The following is a 24,000-nucleotide window of genomic DNA, read 5'->3' as shown; positions in this document are numbered from 1 at the left end:
GGGGTGCATGGCTTGCCACACGGGGCTGCCCCGGGCCATCCTGGAGTCCAAGGGCCTTGCTTGGACCCCTCTTGCTCCTCCAGGCCCTGGGTGTCTCCCTGACCTGCTCTCATGGGAACAGCTGTAGGTGACAGTGAGAGCTGCTGTGTGCTGTGCTCCTCCAAGTCTGTCATTTCTTCCTGGGTGAAGGCCATCTCCTCCATCCTCAGGTACACCACCTCGCTGGGGCTTCTCAGCCCGTCTGCGCGGCTGCCTGGGGGCGACAATGAAGTGCATCACCTCCCTGCTTTGGAGAAGACCTGGGGCTCCATGTGGTGCAAGAGGGCAGCTCTGGGCAGGGCTGAGGGAGGAAGGCAGGGCCCCTCACCCCACAGCCGCCTGGCCAGTCCTCCCCACTGACTTACATGGCAGGCTGCTCCTGGTGTTCAGGAGGGTGACAGCAGGGTCGTCCTTAGGGGTCTGGGGCATGCCCTGGGTCACGGGGGCCTTGGTGGAGTCTGCATCAGTGAAGGCCTCCACGTCGGGGGACTGGGGCGAGCTGTCCATGCGGCAGGCTGTGAGCGCATTCTGGTACTGTTGCCGTGTGACCTGGGGAGGAGAGGCGGGGAGGGGCTGAAGTCAGAGGAACTGGGCAGGGTCCCCCGCATGTGGCCAGCCTTTCTGCTCCCGAAACAGCTCCACTAAGGTGCTTTTGAACCCAGCCACAGGTCCTACCATCTAGGATCCATGAACTGGGGCCTTTCCCAAGCCGTACAGCCCAGTGGCTGGGGGACGACAAAGGGGCCGTTTGCTTGTTTGACACCACAGTTCCCATGCTGCTTTTGTTGGCTCCGGATTCTCACAGTGTACCTGGAGGAGCCCTCCCTGCTGGGACCCCAGAGGGGATGAAGGGCGCCTCCAGTCAGCAGGGAAGTCGCCCATGGGGAGTCTCACACGCACAGTCACACTACTGTCAAGGACCCTCTTCCTAAGGGACAGTGGGGACTCTGGAAGGAAAGCTCTGCTGGCCCAGTTCTTACTGTCAGGAAGGTGGAGGCTGAGTTGCCAGAGGGCACAGGGATTTCTTCTCTGGACTTGGCTCAGCACCGGATCTGGGATCATGCTATGGGGGCCGGTCCACCCAGAGGTCTCCCAGGTGCCCCCTCAGACCATGGGTGCCACAGTCATGTCAAACTCCTGATGTGTCACACCTCACCTGCAAGTGAAGGCATCTGGTGAGCTAAGCCCAGCCAGGCCAGAAGGGGACTTGCAAATTTCAGGCAGGAGAAATACGGACGAAATGTCTTTTCTTTTGTCAATGGGGTTAAAGAGAAGATTCAGACAGCTACAGCCAGGATACCTGACATTGGTGGGAAGAAGCATGGCAGAGTGTGCGCGTGTGCGCGTGTGTGTGTGTGTGTGTGTGTGTTGGTGGGGAGTCGCCCAGTACAGGGGGAGGGGCAGAGGCTAGGGGAGGGTCTGCACTGTTGATGAGTAGCTGTATACAAGGAAAGGGACCACGCACTGGTTAACTTCTCTGCCTCACTTCCTTGCTTTCACACTGCTTTTTAAAAAGAAAACAAATCATGCACTACTGCCACGTCAATGTGTCAACCTTAAAAGAAACTCTTGACGAGGCACCGCTCTGGAAAAGGAATTCAGGGAAGCAACCTCTCTCCAGCTGCATTTCTAGATTCAAGCCTTACTTCTGGTCCATTCCCTCCCCTCGTTCAACCGTCCGAGAACTTCTTTCTATCGAGTACAGTGCTGTCCACTAGAAATAAGTGAGGCACATAGGTAATTTAAAATTCTCTAGTAGTCACATTAAAAAGAAGTAAAACACACAGGTGAAATTAATTTTAATAACATGTTTCATTCAACCCAACATCCTCAGAATAATTTCACTTCAACCTGGAATCAATATAAAATTATTAATGTGTAATTCTAGATTTGTTTTTGTCCTAAGTCTTTGACAGCTAATGTGTATTTTACATTTCAGCACATCAGTTTGGATGGGCCACATTTCATGCACTCAACAGCCACCTGTGGCTACTGGCTACTGTTTTGGACAGCAAAAGCCTAGCAGATCAACCTGAACCTCTATGCCTAGTTCTGATAACCTGGCCAGTGATGTCCCCACTGCTTGCCTGTGCATTTATTCATTCCCCCTCCCATCCCACCCCCCCAGCCTATTTTAATATGAAGACAGTTTTTGAGGAAGCTAAAGAGAAGATGGTGTAAAAGGGGTGTTTGCACGGGCAGAAGCAATGGCCCAGCTCAGAACTGCCGGTCCAGCTCAGCTTCTCTCTCTACAGCTCCTTGAGTGTTTACGTGCCTCCTATTGCCCTGTTTATTGGTGTCTCTTTTCTTATTCTTTCCTAATTCTTAAAAGTCTAGTACATTCTTCGGCCAATATAGTGCTTAAAATAAGTGCCACACAAATTCATAATCAATTAGATAACTACTTTGCCCTGGTCACTCTTAGTTAACTTACATTTCTTCTTCTTAACTAGATTTCAGTCTCCTCCCAAGGAAGAGGAAATGTTTATACATCTTTAATAGAGCTCATGGTGCCTAGAACCATCCTTAATGCTCAACAAATACTTACCAATTGGTTCATTGAGGGCATCAAACCACTGTTCATTTCTTTGCAACAGCTTGAGTTCACATTGTCTTACCTCTATTTGACTCAGTTAAGTACTCAAGCATCCTCTAACTTACAAAGGAAACAGAGATCTGTTTATCTTGAAATGAACAAAAAGTAAGGGCACTCTTTAGGACATTTTGACTCAGCAGCCAATGTGTCCACAAGTTAACCTTCAACCACTGTGATCATTTTATGATGTTCATTCCTCAAAACACAATCCTGCAATTTAGGGATCAAGATGGTGATGGCGCATCTTGGTCACAGTTACACAATTCAGACTCTACAACATCTGCCAAATATTCTTAGTTAATAATGATATTTACAGAACACATTTGGATTCTTTGGTACTTCCTAACTGGTAACTCCTATTAATCATGGCTTTTAATATCTTTCCCAGATAATCATTTGGTCATCTTTATTTCTAATTTTGTAACTTATCTTGAAGTCAAATTACTCTGGGCCTTAACAAACAGTTCTGAAACTCCATCTGTTGGACATGAAAACCCTTGTAGAATCTTCCTGCAGCTGGTTACAGGGGCTTCTGTCAGTGCAAACACCCCTTTTACACCATCTTCTCTTTAGCTTCCTCAAAAACTCTCTTCATATTAAAATAGGCTGGAGGGTGGGATGGGAGGGGGAGTGAATAAAAGAACAGCTTAAACAATGGCCCTAACGAGTCAATTAAATCAGGAAGAGGGAATTTTTAACTTCAGTCTAAGATATTACCTTAACTTACATTAAAAAACAAACAGGAGAGAAAATCAACATCAAAATGAAACAAATGCTTGTGTTAAAACAAGAGCGTGCTCTCCCCGAGGTCCCTTCTATGGAACTGCCCATTTAAACGAAAGTTTTTAAGAGGCTGGAACCACAAATTGAGAGAGGTTCTTGAATAATGCCTCAATTGGTTTCTATTTTCCCCTCAACTTCTCCTTTTGACCTTTCGTCTTCTCAATTTCACAATGTCTAGGGGGAGAAAAGGCCGTCCGTGTTCTTGCTGCTTGGCTGCCCCGGTCACAGCAAGGCCCCTACTCTGACCAAATGGACAACACCAGTACCTGAGAACTGGCCTCAGATTTGGGGTTCTCAACACCCCACTGTCTCACATCAGGAAAGACACTTACCTTTCGTGTCCCTTGTTATTTGCAGAATGTACCCTTTCCTTAAGTTCTAGGGGTGGATACATGGGCTCATTTGTGAGTTTTGTTTTTAGATTTTTTTAAATTGAAGTATGGATGATATACAATATTATATTGGTTTCAAGTATACAGCACAGTGATTCGACGGTTATATACGTTATTAAATGTTCATCCCAACTAGTGTAGCTACTGTCAATGCAGAAAGATGTTACTGAACTATTGACTATATTCTCTATGCTATACTTTCATCCCTGTGACTCATTTATATTGAGACTTTGTGCCTCTTTATTCCCTTCACCTATTTCACCCCCCCACCTTAATGTCTCCCCCATGGTAACACCCAGTCACTTCTAAGTGTCTATGAGTCTACTGCTATTTGTTTGTTTTGTTTTATTTTGTTTTTAGAGTCCATGTGTAAGTGGTATTTGTCTTTCTATGCCTGGCTTATTTCATTAAGCATAATACCCTCTTAAGTCCATCCATGTTGTCACAAATAGCAGGATTTCTTTCTTTGTTATGGCTGAATAGTATTCCATTGTGTATATGTACCACATCTTCTTTATCCATTCATCTACTGATGGACACTTTGGTTGCTTCTGAATCTGAGCTGTTATAAATAATGTGGTGATAAACAGGGGTGCATATATCTTTTTGAATCAGAGATTTTGTATTCTTTGGGTAAATTCCTAGAAGTAGAGTTACTAGGTCATATGGTATTTTTATTTTTAGTTTTTTGAGGAACCTCCATACTGCTTTCCATAGTAGCTGCACCAGTTTACATTCCCACTAACAGTGTAGGAGGGTTCCCATTTCTCCACTTCTTTGCCCAACACTATTATTTCTTGTCTTTTGGATGGTGGCCTTTCTGACTGGTGTGAGGTGACATCTGTGAGTTTTAAGAAAATCCTCACAGACTTAACGCCAAGTAATCATTTTAACACACTCCTCTTTGAAGAGTTGCCAAATCTGTCTCCTGAAAGTGCTCCCCAGGCTATGCACACTAGAGGTGCTCAGAAAGCTCTGGGCTCATTGCCGCTGCTCATTAAACATGACTCCCTAAAAATCTCATTCACCTTTCTTCCTACCACAGTCAGCCAAGTCCTTACATTGATTTTCTGAACTTGTGATATAAATGGTATTATGGATTGAATGTCTGACGCCCAAATTCATATGCTGAAATCTGAACCCCTGACATGATGGTATGTGGAGGTAAATAGGTCATAGCAGGGGAGCCCTCAGCAGTGGCATTAGTGTCCTGACAATAAAAGAGCCTGCTTCCTCCCCATTGTTGTGTGAGGATACAAGGAGCTGGTCATTTGCAAACTAGGAAGTGAGCTTGCACCAGACATTGGATCTGCTGGTACCTTGAGCTTGGACTTCCAGCCTCCAGAACTGTGAGAAGCGTTTGTTGTGTAAGCCACCCAGTCTACAGTAATTTGTGACAGCAGCCCAAACGGACTAAGACAAATGGAAAGACTGGAGAAACAAACTGAACAAAAATTCCCAGTGCACTTAAAACAGAGTCCAAATGCCTCCCTGTGGCCTGAAGATGCGAGGCAGCACTGCTGCTGACACACTGTTCACACCTCGCCCAGCCTCTGTCTTTGCCCATCATGTGCCAGCTCTCAGATCCTTGAAGCATTGAGCTCTTTCCTGCCTCTGTTGTTTCTATCTGGAACCTTCTCCCCACTTCCCCTTCCAGGTCTCAGCAAAGGTGTCCTTTTCCCAGACTGCTCTGATAACCATTTCTAAGGCAACCTCTTTGTCAGCTCCGCCCAATCACAGTTTATCCCGCAATCCTGTTATTTCCTGATTCATAGTCTCCATCGCTACCTGAAATCCCCTAGGCTGTTTATGATGTGGTTACTTGTCATTTTTCTCCCCTGGCAGCATGGAGGCTGTAGAAGGGCAGGAGCTTGGTGTCTTGTTCACCAAAGTATCTTGCCAATGCCTAGACAGTGTCAAGCACACAGCAGGCAGTTAGCAAATATTTGTTGAACCCCTGCTCATATTGTGTCTTTCAATTTCTTTCCCCACAAGCCATGTGGGCAGTTTCATGAACAGGTAAGAGCACAGCAGTTTCTCTTCTCCCGTTTTGTTTTGTTGGTACCTTCCCTTCTGAGGCAGGTGTATAGTGAGAGGACTTCAGGGCTGGAAGCAATAGGGAGGTTTTCTGGGGTTTAATCTCACTGTCACATTAGATTGTCAAGTGTCCACAGTCATACACATCCATGAGTCTCTGGATTTGTCTCCAAAGCCACTTCTCCCTGGTCCCTTCAACCCTGATTTTCCCCGGCTCTCCCTAAAGCCCAGGGATCTGACAGCTTGGGCTCTGCAGACAGAAAGCCTCAACTTGGAAGCTTGGCTCTGCCTCTTACTAGCCATGTGGCCTTCTACTCCTCAAGCCCCCGTCTCTTCATCTATGAAATGGGAATGATGGTAGAACCAACTACATAGGATGGTTGTGAGACTAAGCGGATATTTAGACAAAGGACTAGTAAAGCGTGTTGCCCAGGGTGCTCCACAGTTATCATCTGACCCCACTCCCTAGGTTCCACCCCTCCCTCTGGAATTTTTTTCTTTCACTGGAAAGCCAGCCAGTGCACACTGCTCTCATATAATCATGGTACGTGTCCTTGGCAGACGGGAAGGACCTTCTCCCACCTTTGTTAGGACCTCTTCTTTTCTTGTTAGCCAGCCTGCACCTGGGACAAGAGTTACCAAGTGAACCACTGGGTATTTTGCTGGACTCGGATAAACGGGGCTCTCTCCTGATCACAGGCCCAAGCGTGTAATGGTTTGCAGAATGCTAGCAAACAAAGGCAATACAATCAAACCTGTCAGACCAAGAGGAAGAAGGAGATTTTAGAAGTTTTCTGCAAAATACCCATCTTAATGAGGACTCTGTAGGAACAACTCCCCTCCTCCTTTGTAACAAAGCAATGAGCATTGCCGCCTCTCTCCGCTGCGTTTGCAAGTGGTTCTCTCCAAAGAGCTCAGTGATATCAAGGGGTGTAATAGTTATATATGGGATTTTCACTTGCGTTTTAGATTTCAAGTACTAAGATGAAAAAAGATACTATCACACATAAAATCACAGCATGGCTTCCTCTACACACTTGGTTTATTAATCACCTGCGAATTTACCTTGAAGATACAAAATCAACCTGGTGCCAACGGCAGGGGACCCTAAGGAAGCAGTCCTGCCTGCAAGCTAATTCCCTATTGTTTTGAGCCTCAGTTTTCCCCACACCAAAAAATGGGGACAAGGAGATCTTAAAAAGAATGACAAATGATGTACAGAAACCAAGCTAACAAGGCCAGGGAATAAAGAGCCGCTGGCTTACCTGGGGAGCAGCGGTCCGGTGCAGCTCCGCCCGCCTCCCCACCAGTCCTGCAGCTGCCCTGCTGGGGAGTTACCTTCACAAACTGCACGTCGCTGAGGATGCGCACTGAGTAGTCAGGGGTGTAGAGGTTATTGCCGCTGCCGCACAGCTGGGTGTTGCTCCCCCCAAAGTCACTGCGCTCGCGGTTTGGAGACTCCGAGCGGTTCAGCCCGCTACAGCGAGAAGGGGACCGGTTTACTGCAGAAGGTGAGGGGGAGGGAAGGAGAGAAGGCAAGGACGGGCGGTGTGGAGAGAGGGAGAGAGGGAGACAGGTGCTGTTTACTGAGGTCCGGTAGGCCTTCAGGCAATGGTAACCCGGTGGTGCAACCAGGCCCTCACGCCTCCCCTCAGAGCCCAGCAGCTCCGTCCCTGTTTAGTCCTAAGAGGAGCAAATACCTAAGACAGGAACTGATGGCCCCACTCCGCTCAAGCTCCTGCTGCTCCCACGACCTCTAACAGGGAGGAGCAGTGGCAGAGGTGGCCTCCCGCCTTTCTGGGTCCTGGTCTGCAGTAAGTGAGGGAGGTGAGGACCGTGCTGTGAGGGCAGTTAGGTACCAACCACGTGACCCTCCAGCAGGGTGAGTTATTTACATCAACTCCATTCACAAACCTTCTTTTACGAAGGTGAAGGCCTCCCATGTGACCACACAGATACCCAGTCCACCCCTGGTGACACATTTTAGTGGGGTTAACTCAGTTGGCAGGGTCCAGATAAGTGGAGGCCCACAAATTATATGGATGCGTATTTAAATCACATTAATAAACTGTTAAAATATGTTCTAGCCTTGTCCTTGGTAAAGGCCTTCAATACAACAACCTGGAAGGCCAGGTAGGTCCAACTCCTTACAGTTTTGTGCCAGAAAATAGGTCTGTGTGGGGCAAACCAGCCCCTATCCAGGGCTTTAGGGCCCCCTTCCCCAGGTTCTTTGGTTGGGGAACTCGGGGATCCCAGCATCTGAATCTGCAGGAGGGAAGAAGGCAGGCCCTGGGTGGGCACATCTCTGAGGTCCTGCAAACTCCTCACCCCACAGAGAGGGCCAGGGCTGAGGAGGGCTAAGTGGGGTCCTCTGAAGTGAAGCACGCCCAGGAGGGGGGACTGGACCTGCTTACAAGCCTTCTGTCAAAGGCCTCCTAAGTGTTCAGAGTCAAGTTCTTTCTTCATTTTCAAAACTACTTCTTGGGAAAGTTCAATTAAGACCATGATATTGGTTTTAAGTTCGACTTTGTGAACTACCTTCTCCAGGATCAACAGAAGACAGGCTCTTAAGGTGAGCCCAGCGTTACCTCAACCACAGAACACCCCACCTTCCCAAGGCGGAAGCTCTCCCTCCCAACAGCCGCAGCAATGTGTTTCTTCCCAGGAGGGGAAGGGGGAGCCGTGAGCCAGCCGCTCAGAACACAGACTTAGGTCAGGGGCTCAAATGAAGAGACCGGTTCCTCAGAGGGTCTGCTCCCTGTCCTTTCAGGGCAGAACCTCAGGAATTTAATTCTGTCTCTTGAGATAATGCTGCCATTCATCAAATATTTGATTAGCATCTATTGGGAGTGAGTCCTGAAGGTTGACAATCTGTCTAGCTGCCAAGATGCTATTGTTGCTGGCAAACCACACAACAGCAAGATAAAATAACAACAGGTTGAATCACTGTTCTCATCAGAACCGTAAGAATCAGTGCCTGGCTAGGGTTACAGAGTCAGGGATGCCCCTTCCAGCGTGCCCCTTCTCGGTGAGTGTCATTCACACCTACTGTGACTTAAACTGGAAACCTGGGAGCCGACCTCAACTCCTGCCACCCCCTCATCCCCAAGTCGAGTCCTCTCATCTCCACTTCTGACATAATGAACCCAGCTGCTTGTACCGCTGTCCCCACTCAAGTCCTAGCGGCCATTGCCCTCGCCTGGACCCCAGGCTGGCCTCCCCATTTACAATCTTATAATCTGTTCTCACCTCAACTGCCAGAAGCACATTTTAAAAACACAGATCAGCTTCCTTTAGTTAAGTCTGAATAAAATTTAAACTCCTTGCTTTGTCCCCTAAACACTTCTATGACCAGACCCCTATTTTCCTGTCTGATCTCACCCGGGCACTCACGTCCCTCCCCTGCGTGCTCTGCTCTAGCCCACTGGCTGCCCTGGGGACCTCCAATCATGTAAGAGTGCCCCCCCTTCGGTAGATGCCATTTCTTTGCTCCTCCTTTTCTTCACTCCCCCTGCCCCAGGGCTTGGTTCTCAGTCATTAGGTGTCAGCTGCAATTCCCCCTCTCTGACGACTTTGACCACCCTAAGAAGATTCCCCTCTTTTCCTCTGTCACTGCTCCCTTTTGTTCCCCTTTCATTACTTTGGTTCTCAGCACAGGCATGTCACTCTGCTGTCACAGGGACCCCCATGCCAAACACAAGTGACATCACTGCTGGGAGGACAAATATGGCTTTTTCTTTTTTTAAGTAAAAACAATGCTATTGAAGGTTTCTTTATGAAGTCCCAAATGATTCCCAACACCAAAAGATACCATTGTCTTACAAAGGTCGGGTCTATAAAAGCAATTTTTTAAAGGAGAAGGAACATTCATTTCATGACAGAGTCCCAGCTCGAGTGTTGTACAAGATCAATGTCTTTGGGTCTCAGAGCCTGACATTCCTCACTAGGTAGGATGCTGATGCCTCGGCGTTTTGGTAATTGTGCACATACACGCAGAGGCTTCTGAGCAGGGGAAATGGACATGCTTTTAATGAAAAAAAGAAAAGAAATCAGTAACAGACGAGTGTCCCAGCAGCATGGTAAACTAGTTCAAGTTGTGTAATTTCCCTTGGCATTTGCTAAGAGCATAGAGGCACAGCTTGGGGAAGGGAAGCAAGGAGGAAATCTGAAGTATGGTGCAAAGAGGTCTAAGTGGGGACAGAGCCAACTGTGTGCATAAAACTGACCACAGGACACCTGAACAGGAGGGAGGCCAGGCAGCCAACATACCCGTTGCCCACTCCTGCAAGCTGCCCCCGGAGGGACTGGGTGGTATGGAGCTGGGTTTTCTGCCCTGGACCCCCAAGTGCTGTGGGGGCCATCTGTGTTCTTCAGACTGGGTGGGGAAGTTTAATTACAGAAGCACATAAGAAGCCTCATTGCTGCAGCCTTTGCAGAGGATCTGCAAGAGATCTCTGTCCTGGATGGCAAGCTGGAGTTACTGGGGTTGGGTGGAGGAGACACTGGGGTGAAATTAGGGGTGGGGTGGAAGAGAATTTCATACTGTAATCAATGGAATTTCCTCTCACTCTGCACTGATAGGCTGGGGCCCCCCAAACCTATACACAGTTCTTGCTTCACTCACGACACCTGTTTCTGGGGAGCAGAACCCACAAAACAGAAGAATGCCCCACCCCCCTTTTCAATCTGGGGATTCGAGGGGTAAATAATGTTCAGTGGCTGTATGCTTGGCATCAGTGAGGGACAAGGGGGAGCAGCTCACTTCGGTCCTAGTCACTAGTGCCACAGGCCATCTGTGTTCTCCAGACTGGGTAGGGAAGTTTCATTACAGAAGCACATAAGAGTACAAACTAAGACTATTAAAATTCTTCATTCTGGGGCAATATTCAACATCAGACAACCAAATGCTAGGAGCTCTGTCAAAGCTCCCATGTGAACTCTGCAAATCAGCGCAAGTTAGGAGGCCAGATGAACTTGCTCACGCTATGGACCTTTAATGGTTTCCAAATGTTGACTATGCAAGAGCCAACCCAGAGAAATACTTCCACTTACCAAATTTCATAAACTAAAAAGATGTTTTTTGGGACTTTCCATATATTCCTGTCCCCACGGACCTTACAGCACACCGCGGATGGATAAAAGAACCTGGGCTCCCAACCTCTCCCCCGCTGTGCTTCTGCGGATTTGGAAGGATTGTCAAGGGCAACTTGAAATCGTCCCCACAGTCAGGACAAGAGAGAAGGGATGAATCTGGGGAGAGGGCATGGTGACTGCCATGGGTCGCATACCCTCAGTGGGCTGGTCCAGAGTTCCATTTTTAAATGAAAGCATCCGCAGGGCTGGCAAGTTTCACCACGCTCTGCTCTTCTGATTTCAAACTAAAGCCCAAGCAGATGGAAACTCCCTATGGATAATGGTGGCAATATTTGGTGCAGGGACTGCCAGCTTCAATCCACTGTGAGCATCATAAGTCATTAGCCCAGCTGTTTTCAAAATAAGTCACAGCCCTCTAGGGGGCACAAAATGCTTATGTTCACAGAGGGAGCTAGTCCCAGAGCAGGACCAAGAGACTTGAGAGTCCAGTCCTCAGCCCTCTATTTTCTTATTACTCCTATGATACTGACCCAGTGACTTAATTTCTTAGAGCCTGTTCCTCACCTATTATTCCTTAACAAAAATTCCTGCCCATCTCCTAACATGGTTGTGGGGATCAAATAATATGACAGGGCTCTTTTTAAACTTAAAGCCCTACTAATTTCTGGGATTTATCTTGTTCCTTACGTGTCATGGGGACAAGACATAATACATGCAAATTAATTTATCTGGATCATAAGTCAGATATGGGGCCAAAGAGTGCCCAGGACTGCTTTGCACAAAAATCCTATGATGAAGGCTGCTTCTTCTGGTGATAATGGAACAGAAGTAAGAGTGGCCACAGAAATATCACCTGGTCACTGGGAAGACTTGGTGGGTGGCCACAGATGGAGACCAGACAAAAGAAGGGGGGGAGAGGGCAAAGCCAAGGAGCAAGGCACCCCCACCTCTTTTTCCTCTTGCTGTGCCCATTGATTTGCTGCTCTACTTTGCAGAGTTAAAGCAAAGGTGGGCATAAATAAGCTGGCCTTGCTTGCACCTATTTATCTCTCCCCTCTTTCCTGTTGGGTTGAACATCCACAGGGATGGAAAATAGGGGATGGGTAAAAAGCACTCTCAGGAGCACATGTCACCAAGCAGAGTTGGATCAGACGTCTCAGCTCCTCCTGGGGTGGGAGGGATTGTACAGAACGAATGAGGCACCTTAATCTCTGTCTGACACTGGGTTACCATGAAGTCTTTCACGTAAATAACAATGAACTAGAATTAGCCTTCCTTTCAGTGAGAAGTTACAATTAAATAGGTTGTCTGGTTAAATGAGGGTTAAACGAAAAGGGAAATATACCCCTGCTTTGATCTTTTTGGTTGAAAATCTTTAAAAAATGTGCATCTTCCCTTCTTGCTGAAACCTCATAGCATGTGAAGATGCCCCACATGTGAAGGACCTTGAAGGTCCATGATGTGGTCATTTCTCATTTTGCTGGCATGCAGGAGTAGACCAGCTAGCTGGTGAGGCATCTCACATTAACCGTACTGTCCTGCAGTCCTAATGAAGGCGTGAGCGCTCACAAAGTGAGAAAAATGTTATGTCTTGGTGGAAAATCATGCAATCAAGTGAGAGAGAAAACTTGAAATTTGAGAAGGTGGTTAACTTGTCCTGTACAGATAAACATGGGAACCAGATGGTCTTTGACGGGAAAAAAATATGATTTGGGAGAAAGGAGAAGTCAATATAAATATTTCTGAAATTGCAAATTTGGGTTTGAGGTCTTTTTTGAATGTTGAGGGTCTACTGTACAGATAGCAAAACATAACTGGATTCTTGATGGCTGAAGGTATGGATGGGGTTTTGGGATAAGGGAGGCAGAGGGAGAGGTTACGGGAAATTGGAATATGTACTAACTGCGGGGCGATTTAGCAAATAAATTGCTGGCCTGGTCATTTCTTGTTCCATAAGCCTAGAGAGCAACCTCTGGAAATGAAACAATACAAACACTTAATTGATTGCCAAATTTATTACAGTCTACTCAGTCCTTGAGTTACTGTGCAATGCTATAAAGAGCTGCTTTACCCAAGTAAAAAAGAAACCCAGTAGCTTATTTAATTAACAAGAGAGGTTAAACCTAATGAAAGCTGCTTTGAAATTTTTACATACATCCTTTGTCTGAGTGGAGCCAGAGAGAACGTGGTCACCACACAGTAACATTACTAGGAAGATGAGGTGGGGTAGTGGTCAGCTAAAGGTAGAGACCACATAGGAAAAACAGGTGGACTACAACATAGTATTCTACTGTTTTTTCCTATTTTTCTCCTACCACACACCTCACTCCTCCATTCTGCAGTCAGACAAATGATGAAGAAGCACTCACACTGCCCCTAACCCCATCACTGCTCCATGTACATACACGGATACCTCCCTGGGAGCTGAATTCACAGGTGACACCGTTGAACCAGCAATGCCTGGGCTGTGTGGGCAAGTGAGTGCCATTTGTGCCATGAGCTAAGCCTTATTCATGGCAGTGCCTGCTGGGAGACACGAGTTCTCATGCGGGATGGTGACCAAGACCAAAGGCCCCTTGAAAACCCCACTGGATATACAGACACCGCAGACACCCATGCATGTTTACCTGGGGAGCCTGCCAGAGAGTCCCCTCTGCTGAAGGCGAAGGTACGAGACACAGAGGCGGGCACTAAAGAGGCAAGGGCCAAGGATTTGTGAGTTGCGAAGGGAAGATAAACACAAAGGAGAGAGACAAAGAGCAAGTGGGTGAGACAGTCTGTTTCTGGATCTTCACAACATCACATTTCTTTGCCAAAGGGAATCTTGCCTCTGAAAACATGGAAATCGTAACCTCTTACAAAGTTACTCCCCAGAAAGAGGAAAATAAAACAAATGTTGCTGAAGGTCTTCTGAAAAGACACACAGTGATCTTAGAGGGAATCAGATCTGCCAATGCCTGAGCAGGCAGTGGCCTGGGAGAGCGTGTGTCTGCAGCATCTGCTCTGAGGAAGTGTGCTGCCAGCCCAGCACCAGTCCCCCTGGGCTCTCCCAGCTGCCACAGGTGCCTGCTCTGTGCTCTGTGTTTGCCCACAGTGAAGTGCATGCTTCTGCTGGGGCATCCTGCCTCAGACTCCTAGGAGCTCCCTCTGTGGTCACAGTGCTGTGGCGTCTGTGCATTGCTGGCGGCTTGGGACAGAGGAAGGCAGGACTTCTAGCAATCTTATTGTGAACCAGCTTGATAAATGAACTCAAGGTCACTTCCTAGCAAGCACAAGTGCCCAAAGCACTTCTCTTCCTATCTCCATTTCCTTCTCTCTCCTTCCCCACAGAGTCCAACATGGTGCTGGCTATCACTTGGGGCCTTGGTCAGGTGGACTGTCCAGCAATACTCCAGTCCTTTCCTGTCTTGCCCCTGATGATGGCGTGTTTCTGTATGGGACTCTGTCTTCATCTCTGTTATCTGATCATCCTGAATCCCATCCAAGAACTAAATGAAGTCAGTCTGCAGGAGACAGCACATTAAAGTAGGCAGTGTCCGCAGTCTTGTGCTGCACCAGATTTTACTGAAATCACGTATACACACAGGGGAGTGGGTGGCAGGAAAAAAGGAGCTTTATACCTACCCGGCAAACATTTACTCTGACAGCAGATGTCAAAGAATATTTGAGTGGACCCCTAATCTGAGACATACTGGAATAGGAAATTCCATAGTCTCAAGAAGAATCCTAGGGCTTCCTGGGCTGAAAATTAAATACCTACTATGCTGAACAGATAGGAGACTGCTCTCTCCCCTCCTGCACACCCCTGTGGACATCTGTTCTGTTTACTGTGTGAGCTTGGGCCCACTTCCTCCAGTGCCAAGCTCACCGTGGTCCTCCTGGATTCCCTGGCAATCAGAACCAAGATGGAGGAGACAGTGCTGGCTGTGTTCCCGTGGCCCTGCACAGGAAAACCAGAGTGACTTACTTGTAACCTCAAGTCTGACTTGGAGGCACAGGGCCAGTGTTCTGCAAACTCCTCATCTCATTTAGCATCCCCAAAGGCTGACAAAGCTACAGGCTGACTTCAAGGATGGGGTAGTTTACTAGACCAAGTCCCTACAAGTTTACTGCCTTGTAGCTCAGCCTTGAGCCTTCCTTTGACCTACAGGCTGAGGTTCTTGGCCACTGAAAGATGCTGGGTGGCTGGACCCTGGGCCAAGAGCATGCCTGGGACAACTGGGGGGAGCCACGGCCTTTGAAGTTATTTCATACTTTACTCAGTGGGGAGGGTTTGGAGTGGATGGAAAATGTCTCCAGATCCGTACTGGCTAATTCAATTTCTGTTTCCTCCTGGAGGTTTGAAAAGATGCTTAGAAGTGTGCGGAAGGAAAGAGTTTAATGCTTCCTTTAGTTAACCAGTTTTGTAGGAGAGATCAATGTTGGAAGTTTACTCCTGTCTTACTGATAAAATGGAAGGATTTTGACAGAAATAACTAGAGACAGGAGGGCAGGAAAGGAGGAAACCAGATAGCATTTCCCCATTACTTTTAAAATACTTTTTTTTGAAAGACAGGTCATCTAAATTAGGTAGGTCAGGAAGACTTATGTAGCTCTTTTTTTCCCCAAGTTCCACATCTTTTGATCTCTGGAAGAACCAGAACGGGGCCAACGTGTTTTGGTAACATTTAGAATCCTAGGGATGACTCCACCTTGAACAATCCTAATGTGATGGATGGAAATGTCCTTTAGAGAACCAAGGTTTACCTAGTCTTGAGCCCAGTCCTCACCCATCTGGAGTTCTTGTTCTGAGTACTAATGCTTCCTTCACCAACCTTGAGATTTCTTGGCTTAGGTAAGTACAATAATATACTAGGGTTTTTTATTTTACAGGTCTTCAATTCGCATTGTGTCACCCCTTGCATGTGGGTAAGGACCTCAACTTCATTTCAGCCCTCTCCTGGGCTAAGATGCAAAATTACCCTGGAACAATTTACTTGTTCCAATATTCCCATGTAGAATTGCATTCTGGAACATGATAGATCTCTAATCTGTATTTCATCGAGCTGTGTGAAGTGGTCAGGACACCAGAATGCATCTGGGTATGTCTCCAACTTCCTGGGTGATTTGGAGCAAGTCCTTTCTTTAGTTTCTCTGTATTAAAATGATAACTACCTTTCCTGTGCCAGGGATTGTGATACCAAGCTTTGGGATCCTCTGATAAGTCCCAATATAAGGCACTATGTAAAATCTTTTTATGATGAGTAAAAACACCCCACTTGGCCTGAATAGCCCCTGTAAATGCTAACAGCTGAAAGCAATGCAAAATCCAGACAAGGGAATCAAAAAGAAATCTAGAAAAAAGTTATTTCTAGATCACATTTGCATCACAATAAACACCATGCCTTCCAAACACAAGTGCAATAACTCTAGGCAGGAAACAACGAGAAGGCAGAGCACAGAAGGGGCAGAGCAAACCAGCCATCAGCCTTGTGCCAGGCCCCCTCCCCCGGCAGCATGCACAGCCAGCTGGCAGACATACCTCTCCACTAGCTGAGATGTGCTGAACAAGGAAAGAGAAGCAGATAAGCAACATATTGCAGCAGCCTGGGACTTACAACCTAAGACCTTGCAGTCACTTCTTACTAGGCCCACAGAACAGTAATAGCATGTTAGGGGTCCATGTAAAGCCAGTGCGTGAGTACCATAGCAGAGAAGGAAAGGCGGAACCTCCACTAGAGCAGACAAATCACCAGCCTGCATTCCCTGGCAGGTGACAATAAATGGTGCCTCCCTCACAACCTCCCTCCCATATTTGTCACTTGCACATGAGCAGGGAAGCAGCTGAAAACATTCCAGACACACAGAAACTAAGCCCCCATGGACTGTGGGTACCTGGCAGGAGGCAGTGTTCCTGGCAGAGCATTACAAAGAGGCCGCCAGCGTTTGTGTTAGCCCCAGCCCAGGCTCAACAGGCTTGGTCCAGGTCCCCACAGTGGGCTGAGGCGGACTGATGGGGAGGGAGGGGGAGGGGTTTGAGAGATACATACGAAAGACAGAGGATCCAGCCAGACTTCCAACCTTCCGTACGTCATTATCTAAGGATAGAAGGATGCAGTGTGTTTCAGAGGCAATTCAGAAAACACACCTTTCTTCGGAAATTCCTCATCTCTTACCCCACCCTCAGCACTGATTAACCCTGAGAAAACCAGGGTTATCCATCCTGATTGACTATCCATCCCTAACACTTGATAATGTTATAGTCTACGATGTACTTCCACAAGCAAATCCTCTGAATGAAAAATGATTCTTATTTTACAGAGGAGAAAAGTCCTCTGAAGCCCAGGAAGTTAAATGGCTTGTCCAGGGTTCCTAACAAGAGTCAAGACTTGGACTCAGATGCTATTTTTCACACTATTCTATTGCTTCCCCAGTAAGCTATGGCTTGGGAACTAGAATACCTGAGCAGGCAGTGGTCATGATGGCTGGGGCACCATAGTAGGTGAAGGCTCCATTCTCGAAGCGAAGGCCTTCCTTACCAACCTCCACCTCCACTCTACCCTGGAGAAAGAGGGAAGTGTATTAAGGGTGTGTACTAGCACTACCAGTTCTATTACTGACTACAGTGCTAAGCACTTCTGTCTGGATAACAAGTAGACTTAAGTTCTTATCACAGGGAGTGTGAATTCAGTCGAGACTTACGTTTCAGAAAGAGCAACTCCAACTTCAGTGGCCCTTTCCTGTAAATTAACTGCTTAGGTTATAAAGCAGCATACTCTCATGAATGACCACGCTCTCCTTGTGTACTCTAATGGCCCTTCCAGGATGCGGGTCCAGGCACCACCCATCCAGGGCCCTGCAAACTGCCCCACTGGTCTAGTCTGAGATTGGACCATATCTAAATCTGGTTGAGATAAAATCTGATTCTGTGTGAAGCTTGTTTAATTCATTGCCGATAATAATGATGATGACTAATGTGTCACCTATAGTGTGTGTCTAAGGGCCTGAAACTATCATGTGCACTGTGTGGATTCTCATTCAGTTGGTCCTACAACCCTATGGGGGCCCATACTGCTTTTATCCCCACGGTACAGATGAATCAATGTTGAGGCTCAGAGAGGTTAAATAACTTGGTCAAGATGAGTTAAGAAGTGGCAGTATTGGGAATTTAAAGCCATATCTTTCCAATTTCTGAAACTACATTCTTACTTCTACATTTCACTCCCTCCAACATTTATTTAAAAATGGTTAAGTTCATATTAAGCATGAGACAGTGGATTGTATTGGCTCATTTATATAAACAATGTAAGCACAGGACTCTTCTTGATTTCCAACGGTGAAGAATGTGACTCCATTTTTGGAGAAGGGAGGTCATTTACTGAGGCTGTTTGGCAGGGTGGGTGTGGGGCACATTACAGTGCCAGAGCCGATAGGCTGCGGGTGGGCCCTCTTAACCCTTCTAGGTTAACCTGAGCTAAATTAAGATTTAAAGACAATCACTATACTTAGGGTTTGTATGTTTCTGTTGGGAAGAGATGGGGTCTAGTAACAGCGGTAATGGTGGAGCTGGGCCAGGGTGCCAGCATGGTCACAAAGTGGGACCTTGTCTGACACTTATTTATGGACAGGCCTGTCCAGGTGCCCAGAGCAGAAGGTATTCGTACTTATGATAGCACGGGGAAGACGTTGCACCTCTTTCACTCTGTCATTAGTTTCCTTCCTGGTCCTCCTGAGGAGGAGACGATTCAAGTGACTGCCAAGGCTGAAAGGTAGCAGAAAGAACGGATGTGTCCTGTGTACCTCCAGGGAGCAGAGCAGGGACAAGTGCGTGGAAGTCAGAGACGGTGAGAGTTCAGCTTGAAAGAGGGAAGGACTTTAAACCAGAAGTACCTGAAGTTTGGGAAGAGGTGGACAGTTCCATTTCTGGGATGTCTAAGCAGACAGAAGGAGGTGTTAGGGATTCGGAAGGACAATAGCTTTGGGAGTTCACAGAACCCCTCTGCTAGAGAAGTACCCACCCTGCCCCACCACAACCATCGCTGAGCAGTCAGACGGGATGTCATCAAGAGCCCACCAGTCCCAGGACACCAGTCACACTCTTCTGTGGGTTATGGACAAAATGCCCACAGCAAACTGAGACCTGGAACCCAGCACTGAGGAGGCACGGCCATTCGTCTCCGGCCTGGAGATGCCCTCATCATGCCCTTAGAGGGTCTGTACATCTCCCACTCACCTGGAGAAGCAGCATGAAGTAGTCCACGGGGCGGCTGCGCTGGTAGAGGTAGTGTTCAGGGGCCTTCTTGTTCTTCTCATCAAACTTCAGCTCCTGGATCACGTTGGGATGTTTCAGGAGTCGGAGCAGGATCTTCTCCGAAAGGTACAGGGACTTAAAGGGCTCCACTTCTAGGGCACAGGGGGAGGCAGGAGCAGTTGGCAGCTGGCAGGTGTCAGGGTGGGTGTAACGAGGGCATGAGTCCACAGCCACCTGCATGCCTGCTCCTGGACACCAGGCTGGCAGGGCTCCTGCCGTTCCCTTGGGTGTGAGGGGTCTTAGACCCAAATGTGCGACTCAGGCCTTCCCCATGCCCTCTGTGGTTGTGTGTCCCCACACTGGTCCATCAGGAGAAACAGGTCACCATTTTGGAAATAACTGTTTCATGATTAATTTTCTCCTTGATTTTATTTAAGGTTGTTCATGGACTTAAACAAGAGGGCAATCTTGCCATTTTTGAAAACATGGAAGAACTTGGAGGACATGACACTAAGTGAAATAAGCCAGACACAGAAGGACAAATACTCCATGACACCACTTACAGGATGAAATAAAAAATAGTCAAAGTCATAGAAAAGCATAGAATGGTTGTCTGTGGCTGGTGGGAGGAGAAGGGAGGGGAAGTATTAGTCAAAGGGTACAAAGTTTCAGGTGCCAGATGAATAAATCCTAGTGATCTGCATACACAGCACAGTGCTTATAGTTAACAATACTGCATTGTAGTCTTAAAAATTTGTAAGATGGTAGATCTTATGACATACACACAAATAATAATAGAGTAGGAGGAAAGTTTTGGAGGTCACAGACATGTTTATGGCATAGATTATGGTGATGGATTCATAGGTGTATGCTTATCTCCAAACTCATCAGGTTGCATGCACTAAATATGTACTGCTTTTTGTATGTCAATCATACTTCAATAAAGTGGTTAAAAAATAAAAGAGTTGGGTGTGGATAAGTAAGCCATGTGAACAACAAAGGTTTTAATGCTATGCATTAATCAAATGAAATACAGAGAATTTCACCTGACTTATTTATATGACACATGTCTGTTGAATGAACTGCAATTCCAAATTAATAGTTAATTAAAATGACAATTTCTCAATAATATGAGGCATTTCTACATTACATTTATATGTTAACAGGTATATTGTATATTATGCTATGTTATGATTTATTTTATTTTAATACATTATATCATATAATATTAAAAGATACAGCTGTTTGCTCTGGGAAATCAGACAGTAGTTAAAAGAAATCTGTATTCAGAACTAGATAGTATGTGGAAACTCTAAAGAAGCTCCAACTTAAAATTTTCTAGTTTTTAGCACATGGACCAGCACTAGTACTCATTACATTGTTGGTAAATATATGCTGGATTAATTAAGTATTGAACTTAGTAATGGGTGTGATCATTCTAGGTGTGCACATTAATTAGGGGTGGAATAGAAGGCTAGCAGGTTCAAAGACAAATTTTACCTGCTGTATAAGGAGGATAAATTTATCTCTGGGTCCTCTCACTTTTTTTCCCTAAAGATTCCAAGATTCACAATCCACTTCTATATTTTAAGAACTTGGGCTCACAGGCCTATGTGGTCCCTGGAGGGTACTGGGCCCCAGGGCCTTGGTGCTGGGTAGACAAACCCTCTGGGGCACCCCAATTCCAACAGGATGGAGGTTGGCCTCAAGCTCCTGCCAGGAAGCAAGTAGAGGAAGGGAAAAGTACATCAGTGGTTTCTTTAGCTCTTTTCTTGAGCACAAGAGAGAAAAGCAGAGTTGAGTTGTAATCACTTCCTCACTAGAAGATGAGGCTTGGGGCTGAAAATGACAGTATGTAGCATCCTGTTGTCCTCCCTAAGGCAACTTCCTCTCCAGGAGTAGTGGCTGTCAGTCCTGGCTGCACATTAGAATTAGGTTGCAAGATATTAAAAATGATTGGTGCCTGGGCCCCACCCTCCAGATGCTGCTCGTCCTGCCTGGGGTAGAGACACAGGTGGGCACAGTCATACCTGTGGCCATGAAGCGGTGGGTGGCCAGCAGGAGCTGAGGAGAGATCTTCACCCTTATCTCCGAGTCAGAAAGCTTAAACAAGGAGAAGTCATGCCGCTTCCTCTCCCGGTGTGGGACCCTCTGCTTTTTCCGATTGTCAGCTGTGGGATCACAGAGGACAGATTGCGGCTATTTCAGAATCACTGTTGGTTTTTGGAGGTTTTCCCAGAGTCACAAGGGACAGATAAGTCCTTTGGGACCAAATGAATTTCTGCAAAGTGTCAACTGTAGGTGACATTACATCTCTTTCCCAGGGCTGAGCAGATGCAGTAGAAATCAAAGAGAATGAACCCTAGGGCCAGGGGGCCAGGGCCCCAGAACCTGGTCCCCCTGTTCTCGCCCTCTCCTTCCAGAGCTCACTTCAGCCATTCTGTCTGGGTTTTCTGCTAGAAGGCAGAGTGTGCCCTTCCAGTATGCAGCCCTCCTGGGGCCCTGCCTCGGACTCTGGGCCCCTGCTTTCACACTCCTTTTGCTTGGGTGGCAACACCAGGGAGATCAGACCCAGCTGTCCTGTGAGTTAGGGTCAAGTGAGAAGAAACAGCATTCCTGGCTCCTCAGTTTTCTCACAGCACTTTAGAAATCATGCCAGAAGTTTACTTATAAGGGTGGGAAAACCCTAACCCTCTTCTTTAGAAAGACGATTGGTGAGTAAGAAGGCAGCAAATACATGTATTGGATGAGTTCTTTTGTTCTCATTGGTGAGCGACCTTCTGATTTGCGTGACACATCTGCCTAAATATGCCCTCTTCCTACTCCCTCAGAATGCCACTTAACGTTTCGTCATTGGAGAATCAGTCCTCTGATCTCCCTCTTCATTCCTTTTATTTTAATAGTGAGTTTTTGGAGCATTAAGCTTGTTAAAACAAATGCCCTAGGAGGAACTTATTCATTTAAACTATAATCAGCCACTGACACTTTAGTATGAATGTCTTCACCAGTGTATCTGTTGAGACATTTGGAAATTCTAAATCAAGAAAGGTAGGCAGAGGCGGAGAAGGGAGAAGGGGATGGGGGAGGGGGTGGTCAAGCCTTGTTTGAAGGACAGGCCTGGGCAAGGTACCACAGCAATATCAGATACTGTGACACTCCTGTTATGTTATATCGAGGCCTGGCCCAGTTTTTAGGTTTGATCTCATCTCAGTCCAAGGAGAAGGTGCTCATTCTGCACCACTCACTGTCTTACAGTATCAAAGCTTTTTCTCCTGGGAGCTATTTCCGGAAGGGCTGCTTCTAGGAAACTAAGGACAGGGGTCTAGAACAGGTTATCTGAGGGGAGGAAAAGGGATTGCTATCCCATGAGGTGAAATTCAGGAGGAGGAAACACTTCTTAGCCCAGGACTCCCATGGATCTAGATAACACTCCCATCCCAGAGGCAAAACAAGCCTTTGTAATGTCCGCAGGCAAAGCTTTGGTAAGGACCAGTAACCAGAAGCAGTCACTCTCTGCATACAGTAGTCCACACTGTCCCTGAGAGTGAGTGAAGAGGAGGGTAAGGAGACCAGAAGGAAGGGAGCAGAGCCGGGACTGGGGAGGGAAAGAGAGAGGAGAGACCAGGCGGTCGGGCTGAAGAAGCATTTGGGACGGGAGCAGTGTCTGAGGAGGGGCTATGTAAGGTTTTGGCTTAGGCTGCAGGTGGGCAATCTTGTGACAGTTTCCAGTGCACGCTGATGCTGCGGTGTGAGTCAATCATGTGCTGAACCCCAGGGAGTACTGGGGCCTGTGTCTAGGTGGATGAAGATAAAAACAGGACAGCACAGGGGACAGAACTAAGGGCCGAACAGCCAGCCAAGGTACACTTGGTTTGCGCTAGTTCCTTCGCCAGCCAAAGGCCCGGAGGTCTCCTTTGCTTGGCTCAGGTCCTAAAAGCTCCCTCCTGATAAACATTTAGCTGGCATGTTCAGTGACTTGGGGATGATTCGAGCCAGGGTATCTTGCCATGCCAGCACCTGGCATGACGAGGCTGACACACAGCAATGCATGGGGCCTGTCTTGACTCCCTCTCATACTGTATATCAAACTAAGCCAGCTGAGACTGAGAGGAAAATAAGATGACCTTGGACAGTAGCCAAGGTCATGTACTTACTGTAGAGGTCAGTTTCGTCCAGGATCTCTGACTTGATGATCTCCTCTATGATGTCCTCCAGTGTGACAATGCCCATCACTTCATAGAAGGGGTCCCCTTCTCCCTCATTATTCACCCGCTGGACAATGGCCAGGTGAGATTTTCCTAGAGGACAAATGAAGTCAAAGTTAAGCATCGGGGACATTTTCAGAGATGTTTCCATTTGAAAAAATTACACAAAGTTGCTCTCTGTAGGGAAAATGGAAGTGCTTATGACCAGGATGCTCACCTGACCCTAATCTACTTGCCCACTGCACATGTGCACTGATAACTGGCCGATCACATAGGCACATGCTTATGCACCTGTCGGCAATGAGCCATCATTGTCTGTGTTGTTATGTAAAGAGCTCCACCAGTGCTCTCCCAGGAGGCAGAGACAGAGACAGATTGCAGACTGGTCAGATGCAGATGTGATTCTAGTGCTTGACCTGCCACCACGAGAATGAAGCCTGGTAATAAACCCTTTTAGCTCCAACACTCTGTTGTTACTTGGTCTCACTGAATCTAGAGTGAATATGACCCACTGGAGCTGAGACCCTCAGGCTCTTGAGACAGTGAGTATATCTAAGCTAAAGGAGGATGAGTAATCTAATTTAAAGAACAAGAATTTGGAATCAGAAAAAGGTTAGAAGCCTT

The 24,000-nt window shown here is 47.0% G+C and overlaps 1 protein-coding gene across 3 annotated transcripts in view; it reads right to left on the bottom strand.

The window, feature by feature from the left end:
• The window catches only part of CNNM1 (cyclin and CBS domain divalent metal cation transport mediator 1), a 55,085-nt gene that overhangs the window by 6,604 nt on the left and 24,481 nt on the right, over window positions 1-24,000 (bottom strand). Inside the window, exons 2-10 of one of the 3 annotated variants that reach the window (XM_036886516.2) lie at window positions 23,326-23,469; window positions 21,202-21,342; window positions 19,154-19,323; window positions 17,382-17,481; window positions 16,971-17,018; window positions 13,569-13,631; window positions 7,186-7,349; window positions 405-588; window positions 104-253 (exon numbers count right to left, since the gene is read on the bottom strand). In XM_036886516.2, coding sequence (XP_036742411.2) covers window positions 104-253; window positions 405-588; window positions 7,186-7,349; window positions 13,569-13,631; window positions 16,971-17,018; window positions 17,382-17,481; window positions 19,154-19,323; window positions 21,202-21,342; window positions 23,326-23,469 — 1,164 coding nt within the window. The remainder of the gene's footprint in view (window positions 1-103; window positions 254-404; window positions 589-7,185; window positions 7,350-13,568; window positions 13,632-16,970; window positions 17,019-17,381; window positions 17,482-19,153; window positions 19,324-21,201; window positions 21,343-23,325; window positions 23,470-24,000) is intronic. The other 2 variants (XM_036886518.2, XM_036886517.2) reach the window with 2 other exon arrangements.

The sequence above is a fragment of the Manis pentadactyla genome, chromosome 8, assembly GCF_030020395.1.
Source record: "Manis pentadactyla isolate mManPen7 chromosome 8, mManPen7.hap1, whole genome shotgun sequence".
In the NCBI taxonomy this organism is placed as follows: Eukaryota; Metazoa; Chordata; class Mammalia; order Pholidota; family Manidae; genus Manis; species Manis pentadactyla.
The sequence above is the reverse complement of the archived record's forward strand: the minus strand, read 5'-3'. Positions and strand labels throughout refer to the sequence as shown.